The sequence below is a fragment of the Alligator sinensis genome, unplaced genomic scaffold, assembly GCF_000455745.1.
Source record: "Alligator sinensis unplaced genomic scaffold, ASM45574v1 scaffold1232_1, whole genome shotgun sequence".
In the NCBI taxonomy this organism is placed as follows: Eukaryota; Metazoa; Chordata; order Crocodylia; family Alligatoridae; genus Alligator; species Alligator sinensis.
The window spans coordinates 641,921-655,296 of NW_005842537.1; the positions used below are offsets into that span (position 1 = coordinate 641,921).

General features: G+C 44.5%; 1 protein-coding gene across 2 annotated transcripts in view; it reads left to right on the forward strand.

The window, feature by feature from the left end:
* The first annotated feature begins 2,105 nt into the window (after positions 1–2,105).
* The window catches only part of LOC102369676 (sulfotransferase 1C1-like), a 15,201-nt gene continuing 3,930 nt past the window's right edge, over positions 2,106–13,376 (forward strand). The window contains exons 1-6 of one of the 2 annotated variants that reach the window (XM_025213559.1): positions 2,106–2,405; positions 4,894–5,065; positions 7,001–7,124; positions 9,123–9,260; positions 10,470–10,567; positions 12,285–12,411. In XM_025213559.1, coding sequence (XP_025069344.1) covers positions 4,955–5,065; positions 7,001–7,124; positions 9,123–9,260; positions 10,470–10,567; positions 12,285–12,411 — 598 coding nt within the window. In that variant the 5' untranslated portion in view covers positions 2,106–2,405; positions 4,894–4,954. The remainder of the gene's footprint in view (positions 2,406–4,893; positions 5,066–7,000; positions 7,125–9,122; positions 9,261–10,469; positions 10,568–12,284; positions 12,412–13,376) is intronic. The other variant, XM_006031883.3, reaches the window with a different exon arrangement.

Consider the following 13,376-nt stretch of genomic DNA (forward strand, 5'->3'; position numbering starts at 1 on the left):
TCTTTGCTTGTTCTCTTTTGAACAACATGTTCCAGTATTCCTGTTGAGTCAGATCCAGAAATATCAAGGACTTAGCTTAAAAGTCAACATTTATTTAAGTGTTTTACTTTTTGGCTCATTCCTTGTTTCTAATCTGCCACCCTCCTGATTATCTCAGTCCTCTGCCTGCCTTCACCTTCTCTGTTTTCTCCCTTTGCTTTCTTGCCACTGTCTCAATAGCTTGTTCTGTCCAGTCATTATCCTGTACTTCCACCATGATTCCCCAGCTTCCCATCTACCAGTTTAGCTTAGGGGTTTTATACAGCTGCCCACTGCTGTGGTATCTGAACACCTTAATGCAAAATCACCAGTAATAACAAAGTTCCATGGAGAAAACTTTTTCTTTTCTAGCAAAAAAAAGTCTGCTAGTAGTGGGGTGCCTTTGATGTTTAGATGTGGGGTTTATGGAATGCTTGTCCCATTTCTTTTGGTAGAAGGCCTTTAAAAGAAGGTGGCTTTCCAGGCAGACTCTGAGTTTTCCTCTTTTAGAAGTCAACAGGTTCTGAAGACAAGATCAGAAATCATAGTTTTCACTCACTTCAAGCATGTCTGTATGACAACAGTAGCATGTACTGGCTGGGGCTTTTGCAAGCCCACCTCACCTCACTACTCCTGCTGATATATTCCCAACCTAGACTTATGCTGGAAGGACCTCCATCTATGGCTTACTTGAGCGCTGGCCCCACTTGCATGTTTCTGAGTTTGAAATGTGTCTGTGGGAGCAGGTGAGCAAGGCAAGCTTGAGAATGCCCTGGCCAGGCCATGTCATCGCCACAGTGAAGATATGCCCTAGATTCCACTTTGTGATCACCATTGTCCAAGAGGAGCATACCTGCCCATGGTGGGTTGTATACAAAAAGCTGGCCTGTGATGTAGCAGGAGTTTGAACCTTTGAAAATCAGGACCAAAACCTTTAACTGGCATGAGACAGTGACTGGTAGCCAGCAAAAGGAGTTGAACATGACCCTGACATCCTATGTAATGGAGAAAGCAAGTACAGTAGTCACCTTCGGCATCAGTAGGAGCCCATGCACTGTCTCCATATTCAGCTTCAGATACAGTAAATTACAGTAATCCAGCCTGAAGATGAATAATACATTGATCACTGTGGCCAAGTCCCCTCCTGAGAATAAAGAATGAAGTTTCCTAATAAGACAGAAATGAAAGAAGGCATTTCCCAATGCCAATGCTATCCAGTCCTTTGAGCTTTGTGAGGAGTTAAAGAGGATTTACAATTGGGGCATGCATGCCTTTAGAAGGTGAAGACATTGTCTAAGGTAGTTTTCTCAAAGCTTTTCCTCTACCTAGCCAGCATCACTTTAGTTTTGTTTGGGTTCAGCTTGAGACACGTGCTGTTCATCCAAAAAAGCCTAGTGTGTAGACTTTCTGATTTCTTAGTGATGATGGTTGCAAGAGGTAAGAATGAGAGCTGAGAATCACTGCCATACAGTTGACTGCTAAGCTTGTGGCATCTGTCTCTTGCAGTGTCTTATACAGATGTTGAAGAGAAAAGGGGATTTAAACATTCCCCTTTCATATAAACATACCTTTGTTGAGATCAATATATTGCAGCATCATGCTAGTGAATAACAACCAGAAAGTGGAAATGAATAGAAACTGACTGTAAGTAAAAGTTAATGATCAACAGCAGTTAGTTTTCCTTCTCCAAATTGACTAAAGGGCAAGATATAAGCTGTTCTATATTGCACCAGAGGAAAACTAAATTGGATTTTTCAAAAATCCCCTCGTTAATTTCAGGTGCTATTGGTCAGTGTTGTAAAGAAACTTATTTTCTCTTTACGCTACTACAGGAGCAGTTTAGATTAAATAATAGGGGGAAGAAAGGTTTAATCTGAGACTGAACTATGGTGCAGACACATTTTAAACAGCAGCCACTGGAGCTGCTTGAATGTTAATAATTATAGGTATTAAAGGTGTCAGAGGTAAGGAAATACATTTTACAGTATAATTTTAAAAACTTCCCTCAGGGGATTTAAAAAAGGAGTGTATTGTGCAAGTTAGAGACACTCACTATCCATTGGTTGCTGCTATGCTTCTGTTTTCTCTTTGTCCCTGTGTTCATATAGCACTTTTGAACTCTGCCCAGTTTCTCATAGTACTTCTGGGACTACAGCACGTATATCAAGGAATAGGTAAGACTAAAAACAGCACACTCTTTGCAGTTGCATCCTGTAGTCCAGAGAAAGGAGTTCTTCAGCATATGAAAAATTATCTGGCTTCAACCACAGCTTTGTAGCTCAGAGTCCAGCAACTTTACTAACACCGCACTGTACCCTGTAAAAAGCAAAGAAACTAAAACTGAAGAGAAGGAAGGACATCAAGAAAACACCTCTAGAGTCTGTTTTGTGAGTATGGGGTTATAGTTAATATGCTGTTTTTAACCATGTGGGTGTATGTGAGAAGTGTAACAAGCAGGCACTTTGGTTTTATCAAAATTACCCAAATTTATCACTAACACTCAAAAATAACTAATAAAGGTGCAAAAATGAGTGTGTGTGATACAGAGAGATGTATAATGCAAGAGTATTCCATAAAAGTCCAAAAATGGAAGATAAACAAGAGAGCCACAGGGATTCGCTTTGTAATGGCATAGATATGTTACTAAGACTACAAATAGATGTTGCATTTGTCCAGGGAGAAATCATTTTCTCTTGTGACAAAGTGGGATCATTCAGATGTCCACATCCATTATCTTAGGACAAGCCCTAGAAAGGTTTGCAGGATGAGAAGTACTAACCATTGGTCCCAGGACATTTCTAAGTGAGTCTAAACTGGGGTGGGCAATTATTTGGGCTGGAGAGCCACTTAAGGAGGTTTGATGAGCTTTTGCAGGTAGGCAGGGCAGAGCTGCTGACCAAGCCTGGCATGGGGCGGGGTTCTGACAACAGTGTGTGGTGTACTGACCTGGCCCTGGTGCAGGGGAATGGGGTGCCGACCCAGCCCAGCACAGCAGTGGTGGGGAGGTGCAATTGATCCTATCCAGCCCGGGTCTGTCCACCATGCACCCACCTCCAGGAGCACCAGATGGAGTGGGCAGGCAGGGTGTCCATGGAACAGCCACGGTGACCCTGCAGCAGGGAAGCTTGGCTCCGGCCAGACAAGCTCTGATTTTGGGTGCTATGCGCTGCTGACACATGCACTCTCCCAGTTTTTTTAGGCATGGGGTTTTTTTGACCCTGGGATCTCCCAGAATCAATTCCCCCCCCACCCCCGCCCCATGCTACAAAATAGCAGCACAGGGAACATCTGTATGTGTGATGTGTGAGGTATGTGGCACCGCAGATGGTCTGCAGTACCACGTACCACACATCCATACTCACTGGACATGCCCCCCTGTTCTAAACAGTTGTCCTGGGATTGTGTCATTGAAAAGCAGCAGTGCATTCAACCACTCACTAGGCTGTGATTGAAAAGGTAATGTGTGTATACACAAATCCTACAAGTTTGCTGTTCCAGGACAAAATAAAGGCACAGCTGGTCTCAGGACAAAAGCAACATCTCTTTGTAGCCTATGCCTTTTCTTGTGTTTTATTTAGTAAAGAATTACTTGATTGTATGAGGTGCCTTCAGTTGACAATGGAGCAAAAAAGTGCAAATTTAAGTACCTAAAAGTAGGCGTTTAATTTTTCCTTTGGTACCTTAGTAAACAGCATGACAACCCACAACTGTCACCAAAGCCAGCAGGAGCCACCGCACATTAAGTGGCTACATCTACACGAGCTATTAGCATGGAGCAATAAACTCCAGCGCATATTGTTCCAGAGTTTACTCATCCTGGATGCATTGTTTGCATGGGCACCCAGGACCACATCATGTTGAGCCAGGCTGGAGCAGCCCCACCTGGCAGGAAGCCCAGCAAGTCAGCCTGCCAGCCTGGGAATGCTCCAATATGGCTCAGTGTGCTGCAGGGGGACTGGCTGGGGCACAAGGGTGCTCCAGTGTAGGGCTAGCTGTCAGGGAGCCCCTACACTGTAGCACCTTCATGCCCCAGCCAGCACCATCAGCGTCTACATGTACGTTGCTGTGCACTAGAGAACTCTGCCGTAGGATAGTACTTATATTTACCAGTACTAACCTACAGTGGACTGAATTCGTTTCCTGAGGCCTAATGGCTGGGGACAGACATTACACATGAACCGGTTTAAGTGATCAGAAACTGGTTTAAAACTCCTGATTTAAGTGATCAGAAACTGGTTTAAACCTGTAACAGAACAGAGGTTCAGTATACAAAAACCAGTTTGAAAATGTCTGAAACCAGTTTGAGATAAACCTGGTTGAATGTAGTATCAGACTTAACTGATTTGGCTCAAACCGGTTTATGCAATGTCTGTCCCAGATCCCTTGCTGGTTTAAGATAAACCAGACACCCCCAGCATCCCAGCATGCTCTCTGAGCTGTGAGAGGCCCTGTGCTCTACAGCAGGGCTGGCCCCTCACCTCTGCTCCCTTGCTGGAGCTCCAGCAGAGACTGCAGGTACAGCCGTTTCCTAAATATGGATTTAAACATATCTTTAGACATAACTTTTGGAAAGCAAATAAAAATGTTGGACATTTCTGACAGAGGTGTACCAGTCAGTCAGGCACTTGGGAAAGCTGCGATTCACAGAGACAGCAATGACTTTGGGCTGCTGCAGTGTGTGGGGCTGCAACAGAAGCTATTTTTTTGCCTCCCTTCCCCACAAATTGGCACCTGAGGCTGTTGCCCCAGTCACTCTGCCCTCATTATGTTTCTGATTTTTCAGCCACAATGAATACACTAAAGAAGAGTCTTGCTGAGACTAGAACAGCAGTTCTGTAGAGTGACTAGTGTATTGCCTACCCATTTCTTCTGCAGTATACGATGGACCTGGATCAGATGAAAGAGCTGAACCTGGAGTTTACACGGTGTGAACTAGATGCAGTGGAGGGAGTTTTCCTTACAGAAACAATACGTGCCAATTGGAATAAAATTTGGAACTTCAAAGCTAGACCTGATGATCTGCTCATCTCAACATATGCAAAAGCAGGTGTGTGTAGAGGGAGTAGTATAAATGGTTTGAGGCATAGCTTACTGTTTGAACTGATGCATGTTTTCCCTTGCTTCTATTAAGGTTTGTGATTGAGAGTCACATACTTCCAAAATGGACCTTTCATCAGATTACATTTTAAAGCTCCATCTGAAGATAGAGTTTAGTGGCTGTGGCTTCCATGGTAGAAATAAAAAAAATAACAATTAACCACTACCAAAATCTGAATGGTCAAAGTCCACTATAATTTCTTTTGATTCAGGTTATGTTTGTGCGTGTTCAATAATACACCAAGAACTTTCACATCGATTGGTAATAATTCAACCAAACCTTCTTAAAATCATTTACTTTAAAATAGCAAACTTTGAAATCACTTACTTTTCAATTACAAATCTAGGTTACTGAGTGATTTCTGTAAATGTATTACTGCCTTATAAGTCTTGGTCAAATGTTTTGGATGAATAGCTCTCAGTCTCTAGTTGGTTTCTTTGAAATCTGGATCAACTGCTATTTGTTTTTTGTGTTCTGGGTTTGGCTACTTAGACTAGGTACAGACATTCAAAAAGCCCGAGGTGGATTTCAACTAATTTATGCGGGTTTTTCTAAGCAGTATCTGCCAGTTCAGGAGTGAACAGAACACAGGTTTGCCCTTTCATGGGCTGGGGGCAGGGGGTGGGAAAGGCAAAGGCAAAGGCAAAGGCTGTCTGCAGACCCAGGCAAATAGCTTGTGGGTGTTCATGTATGCCTCCCAGGGTGCCAGAAACTGCTGAGGGCAGCTGAATGCAGCCAAGTGTCAAGCCATCCCTGACAAGCTGCTAGGCACATGCCTCCCCACCCTGCCATCATCTGTTAGGCATCTGTCAGCTGCAGGCAGCCAGCAGAGGGAGGTGGTGACCCCTGCTCATGGCAGCATGGGAGTCCCTGGGCTTTGTCCAGCATGGGGGCACAGGAGCCCACCCTGGGCAGAACAGGGTAGGGGGAAGTAGGGCTCGTGAGCTGCTGGGGAGAGGTAGTGACAGCAGCACACCCTGCATTCCTGGCCCAGTCAGCAGGGCAGAGTGTCCCTTCCTGTCCCAGTTCCATCTGAGTCTCAGGACTATGTGTTGGAGCAGCTCCAGAAAGGGCTCAAAGGATTCCCACCCCCACCCCCCCCCGCAACCGAGAGCCAGCACTGAGCTCCTAGCAGAGGCCCTTTCCCCTAAATCTACAGGGCTCTTGTCCCTGGAAAGTAAGGAGCAGCTGCAGCAGGGGAAGAGACTTCAGCCAGAAACTCGGCACTGGCTCTTGGGGGGAAACCCTCTGAGCCCTTCCTGGAGCTGCTCCAGTGCATGGTCCCCAGGCTTAGGAAGACCCGGGACAGGGGAGAAACACTCTGTACCCTGCCAACCTGGACCAGGAATGTGGGGTGCACTGCTGACACTGCCTTGCCCTGGCAGCTTAGGAGCCCTGTTCCCCACCCCCACCTGTGTCCTGCCTGTGGCTGACAGCTAGAGAGCCTGGGGGCAGGACCCATGGGGCACATGACTGGATCAGCCAAGTCTAAGCCAAATTCAAGTGCACCTCCCTGACAGCAGGGGCTAGCAGGGGACCACAAAGGAGCCTGGGATGCCGGAGGACAGCAACCTAAGTTGAGTCAGGAGGGGATAGGCGGTTCTAACCTAAATTGATAAAATCCTGATACTACATCCATCCAGGTCTATCTTGGATTAGATTCCACCATTTTCAAACCGGTTTATGTACACTGAACTTCTGTTCTGTTACAGGTTTAGACTGGTTTTCAATCATTTATACCGGTTCATGTGTAATGTCTGTAACTGGCCTTAGGTTGTTTAGTGATTTATGTTCTTGCCTAGACTATTTACGTTTTTCAAACATGAGGTTATTGAATAACAAATTTTTATATTAATCTTGGTTCCCAACCTCCTTCAACTCAAGACACCCCTCAATAGATTCCAAGGACCCCTCAGACAGTGCCTGCTCAGTTTTTCACTTGATGATTTTATACCAAAAAAAAATGAGCAATTCTTCTGTTGCAGAGAACTCAGAAAGATCACAAGAGGTCAGAATGTTTTTAACACAATGGATTCCTATTTGAAAACTCTGGGTTTATCTTGTGAATCATGTTTGTACACCCAATAGTGCTAACATTGCATGGCACCCCATGGCACCCTTGAAGGGATCTCAAGGCACCCCAGGATTCTGTGGACCCTGGCTGAGAATCACTGTCGTAGCTGAAGAAAAATCTGTAAAATATTAGTAGTTTACAAATGTCTAGTCACAGTCCAAGTTTAAATAACTTGAGTCAATCAGAATATTTTCAGTAAAAAGCAGTTATTGCAAAGTGAAGATTTTCTGTAGGAAAAAGTTGCTATTTTGTTGCAAGTTTTCAGTTTAACTGAAGGAAAGTTAAAAACAAAATGTTTCTTTTGTGTTGGGTTGACCTGAGTTGAAATATTTCAGTTTATTGAGCCAAACTTAAATGTTTAATTTTGAGTCCATTTGACGTAAAATTGATTCTGCCTAAGCAGCTACAATTCTTCATGGGAGCTGTAGCACAGGTAAGTAATTGCTAGGGGTGTGCAAAGCAGGCTCATTCGATTTGAATTTGGATTCAGTCCGAATCAGGGACAGTAATTCAATTCATTGATTCAGATCGCTGTCCCTGATTCAATTCAGCTGAATCCAAATCTGAAGAATTGATGCTGACTCAGAGAATCAGCTATTTGCACACAGACACAGCTTTAAATTTTTTTTCTACATACCTCGATGTATCAGCACAGCTTGTGAATGCTGCAATGCTGGGGCAGATTGAGCGTCCCACAGGAGTGCAGGGTGGGGGCCCTCCATAAGCTTGGCGGTGAACCTGGAAGTCCTCTGGGGAGCATGCAGGAGGCCCCCCACAACTCCTCTGGCTCAGTGATTGGCCACAGGGGGACCCCGGGTGCCCCCTGAGACCCAGGAGGCAGGGGGCCCCCCACACACTCTCCAGTGGACCCAGAAGTGGACTGGAAGTGCTTCTAATCCATTTCCAGGTCTGCTGCCAAGCATGCTGGGGAGCTCCCCATGGTTCTGTGGGATGCTCCATGTGCCCCAGCATCACAGCATTCATGATCTACCTGCTACCTTGAGGTCTGTAGAAAAAACATTTAAAGCTGTGTCTATGTCTGAATCACCAAAACTTTCTGAATCTCTCTGAATCGATTTGGAGGGTTCCAATTTGATTCAGAGAGATTTAAAGGGTCCTCTGATTTGATTTGGATTCGGAGATTCAGCCACCAAATTGGGCCGAATAGCCACTGAATCAAATCAGGGACCGAAGCTTCGCACAGCCCTACTGATTGCCCCATTCTCCAGTATGAACTGGGCTCCATGGCCACATTACATCTCTCCATAATGCACTACAGTCTCTCCTCTAGTTGAAGTCTCATAGTACATCCTAGGAGATGCAGTTAAGTCAAAAGCATTGCTTACAGAGGGAATGTGGGCATCAGTTTTTCATTCCCCCATTCCTGTATTTCAGCAGATTGGGCAGTCAATTTAATATCAAGCAACCCTACAAACAAGGCAATTCCAATGAAAGATATTGAAACTTTCTGACATTTCCAAACTGGAAGTTTTCAGAACTCTTCATTCCATGAGCATTTGGGTATTTCAACTTTTTCCCCAGTTGAGGATGAAAACAAATGTCAAAATATTTCCTAGAAGATGGAACTTCCAACTTTCTTCCTTCACTGTCTATAACATAATACCATAAATCATGGTCAATTGAATGCAATTCTTTTTTTTTCATTTAACAGGAAGAAACACTATTCTGAATGGTATCCCTGGGGCTTTTCCTCGGTGGGCACCAAGTCTTCTCTTCCCACCATGGCATCGCATCCTGATTTTCTTTCTAAAACTTAAATCCATCCTCATCTGGCTATACTGAGCTTTTAATCTCCTTTCCTGCTCTAATGTAGTATCCATCTTTCCAGTACTTTAATAAGCACTCCATTTCAGTTTTAGAAAAAAAGTTTATTCTGCACTGGGGACAAATATAAAGCTCTAATATTTTCAGGTACGACATGGATACAGGAAATTGTGGATATGATCCAACAAGATGCAGACCTTGAGAAGTGCAAACGTGCCACCACTTATAAACGACACCCTTTCATTGAGTGGTCACTGCCTGAATCTTTCGGCCCTATTCCCTCTGGTAAGTTGGAATAGGGCCATGCCTACTGATGTTTACTCAAAAAGTCAGAAAATCCTACATATGATAGTAGCAAAGTAGTGGAGTTTAGCTACAAACAGTTTTAGATTTTATACACAGTTATTATATCAACATTTTGTTTACCGATAAAGGCATCCATGAAAGACACTGATTACATCATTTTTAAAGGAAATTTCTGTTCTGTTTGTCTTGCCATCTCTACAAAGGTCATTATGATAACTCAGGTATGCGAGCTGGGCTCTGCATATCCCTGAAAGTTGGGTGCTGATCTGGTTGGTTTTACATGTTTTATCTTGAATTTAACCTTTAGATCAGTCATACTCAGCCCTCACTGGCTTAGGAGCTATGTACTCAGTCATTACTGACCAAAGCATTGCAACAACATACACAGCCTTGGAGGTGTATTCTGGGAAACACTCCAGTTTAAAATAGAAATATAACTACAATGCATTAGGTAACATTTGCATAGTCCAAATACTTTCAAAATGGAAAGGTTCTGTAATGTTTACCAAATGTGTGTGTACACACACATGCACGCACTAGTTTTAAGCAATTGCTAGTGAATGCCAGATGGTAAGTTAGCTACAGTTATAGACTTAGTAAAGAACAGCTGAAATAGATAAACCTAATTATGTAAAAGAATAGGTAGTAAGCTTAAGGGAGCTTGTCACTCAGGAGGTACAATGTAGGTCCCTGAAGAAGCCTGCCAACCAGCTGAACCTATGGGATGGACAGCAGGCTGGCTAAGCACATGCAGTACTCCATGGACCATTTCCTATCAGGCCAGTCAAAGCCCCTTTCCTCCAATGAGGCCTCCCACTGCACGAGAGTCCTTTAGCAAGGTTGGCAATCAGCCGCTGGTGCCCCTTCTGAGTCAGGAGGCACCAGTTACCCAGGCTAGAAAAAGATAGGAATCACTGTTCATCCTTGGTCCATGAAAATAAAGGTAAAGATAGTAGCAGGGACACTGAAAGCAAATACAAGCTTTTGTTATACAGTGTTTTATATGTTACAGTATTTTTTACAATGTGTTTTCAACATTGAGTTTAGCAAGGAGATAGAATTGCACAGGTACAAATTGATGCCTACTGGTGTTTGCTCAAAAAGTCAGAAAATCCTACATATGATAGCAACAAAGTAGTGGAGCTTAGCTACATGCTCACTTGTGAATTACTGTGAAATGTTTCACAGGACTAGAATTAGCAGAAGTGACGCCTTCTCCACGAACACTGAAAACTCATCTCCCCGTACAACTGGTGCCTCCATCATTCTGGGATCAAAACTGTAAGGTAATGTGAGAAAGCCAGAGCTCAAACCTGAATTCTCTAAAATAAGAAACTGAAATAAAATAAGATTGAGGCTGGTTTTCTCAGACTCCTTTCAGAATCTAGAGTTTCCTCTTCCTCTTTTCTTTGTAATAGGAACATAGGAAGGGGTCATACAGGCCATCAGGTCCAATTCCCTGCATTTGTAGCCAATGATTTGACCAAAAAAGTCCTAAAAGTCATCCATTCCAGCCCCTCTGGCATACTACAATCATAAAGCACCTCACAAAAAGCCATCCTCCAGCATGCCACAGATCAAATGCAGGGGAAACAAGACCACCAATGCCCTTACACTGTAAAGGCAGACAAATAGTGAGGAGTATCTGATCTGAGTATATGTTAATCTCCGCCTCATGCATAAGAGGGCATGTCTACATATGCAAATGCTGCTGGATAGGTTTACTCCACAGTAATTTACTCTAGAATAAACCCACTCTGGGCAGGCATCTACATGAGCAGGCATTTGGAGGCAGATTTGCTCCCGCCCTGCTCTGACCCCTTAAAGCAGCCAGAGGGAGCTCCTTGCTCTTCCTGGGTGCTAATCCAGGGGCTGGCAGGGAGCACAGGTCCAGGCAACAGTTGTCTCCTGACTGCCTGCTAGCTTTCCCACTGGCAGATCATGGCAGAGGGTTGGAACCTGCCCCTCCCCCAAAGCTCTTTCAAAGCCCCATGCCTTGATCACCTGATTGGAGCATGGGGCTAGAAAAGGGTTGTGAGGCTGAGACCTGCCCCAGACTGGGACAGTTTTTAGCCAGCCCTGGGCTGCATGGGGAAGTCTCCATGTGCAGGCTGGAGCTGGCTGGCAACTGTCCCATTTCAGGCAGTTCCCAGCCAGCTCTGGACGGCATGTGGAGACTTCCTCACACAACCTGGGGCTGGCCAGAGACTGTCCCGGTCTGGGGCAGCTCCCAGCCAGCTCCTGGCTAGGTGGGGAACATTCCCATGCAGGAAACTCCTGGTCCTAGCTCCATGATTGCTCCTTGTTGCTGGGGCAAGGAGAGATTGTCCCAGCCCAGGATCCAGTGTGGAGCCCACCACAGCAGCAGGAAGCTTCCGGGGAAGAGACCAATCTCCTATCCCCTGCTACTTGGCTGACCGGGAGCAAATTTGCTCCCATCCAGCTGTCTACACGTACAGTTAATTTGCTACCTGTATTTGCACTTGCAGGTAGCAAATTACCTGCCAAGTAGAGCAAATTACTGCTCAGTAAGGATCTTCACATGTAGACAGTGATGCTTACTGAGCAGTAACTGTGCAGTAAGGGTCTTGTGTAGACAATCCCAGAGGATAGCAAAAACCTCACAGGCCTTGCCAATTTGACCTGGGGGGAAGACATTCCTTCTTGACCCCACATCTTGGGGCCACTTTAATGCTGAACAGAAGAGCAAGATTCTACAGCCACATCCCTGAAAGGTTTCTACAGATTAACAAGAGCATGAGCGCATCACTATCAAAGTTTTTACCTTTAGTGGTCACTGTCTTAGGTTACAGAGAAAGGGGGGGGGGGGGGAAAACAGAAGCCAAAACTTTAGGTAATGGCAGCTTCTAAACAAAAACTTTGGATGGCTTCAGTGATCAGGCTCTAAGAGAAAACATGTAAGGATACTCAGAGCCACTGCAATTGATGCATAATATAATTTTATTTCTCTCTCTGTCTCTCTTGTGTCCACCCTAATTCCAGGTAATCTATGTGGCAAGGAATGCCAAAGACAACCTGGTGTCTTATTACCATTTCCACAAAATGAATAAAATGATGCCTGAACCAGGAACATGGGAGGAGTTTGTAGAGAAATTTATGGATGGCAAAGGTAAAAAGAACGTGTTATTTAGTATTCTGTTCCTGTCTTAAAATGTGTGCTGTTAACTGATTTTAAGTCCTCATGGGACTCGTGGAACCAGATCCCTGCCCCAAACATTCAGTAGCAACTTGCCTCCATCTCACTAACCTCCTTGCCTCCATTTCAATAACCAAGAAACATATCCTTGCTGCACATTTCTGTCATGAATAAGGAACGCTATTATTAAGGAAGATGGCTCTGCGTTCCTCTGCGCAAAGAAGAATGTTCTGGTGAATATGGTGCCAGTCTGGGATTTTGAAGGCCTAGGGTCAAGCCCCTGTGTAGGCTTCCTATGCAGCCCTGGACCAAGTAATTTAGGACCAAAGTGAGAGAAGCATTCAGGTACTTCTTAAGTACAAATGGGAGGCCTAACTTCAAAAGTGCAACCCACATAAACCCTTTGCCAAAACCACTGGAGTTTCAAGTCCTTACATTATTGCCAGTAGAGTCACTTAGATTCCTGAAGTTCTGCTACAGTACTTTCACCATGTTAGGGGACCTGATCGTTTGACTGCTGAAGGCCTTTTGGGATTCATGAACTATTTAATCCCACAGCTAACTCCCTGAGGGACCTGATCCAGTAAGTACATGAGAGCACTGATAATACTGAGTTCAGCGCAAAGCACAGCAGCCACAGTCACTTTTGTTTTAAAACATAGTTGGAGGAGCCCACTTTTATGTAATATAATGTAATAAAATAATATATTATATATTTCTCCCACGAAGTGGGAAACATGGACTCTAGGTCTTCCTCAGCCTAAGGAAAACCACATCTTCCACTTCCCATGGAATTGCCCTAGCCACCAAGGTAGAGGCTGAGCTAGGCTAGTATGAGGGCATGCTCCACCTTTTTTGTTGAAGCTGCGCAGGAAGGAATGCAAAATTCATAGAGTCAAAGAAAACATAAGCAAAAAGAACCATGACTATAGTCCCAG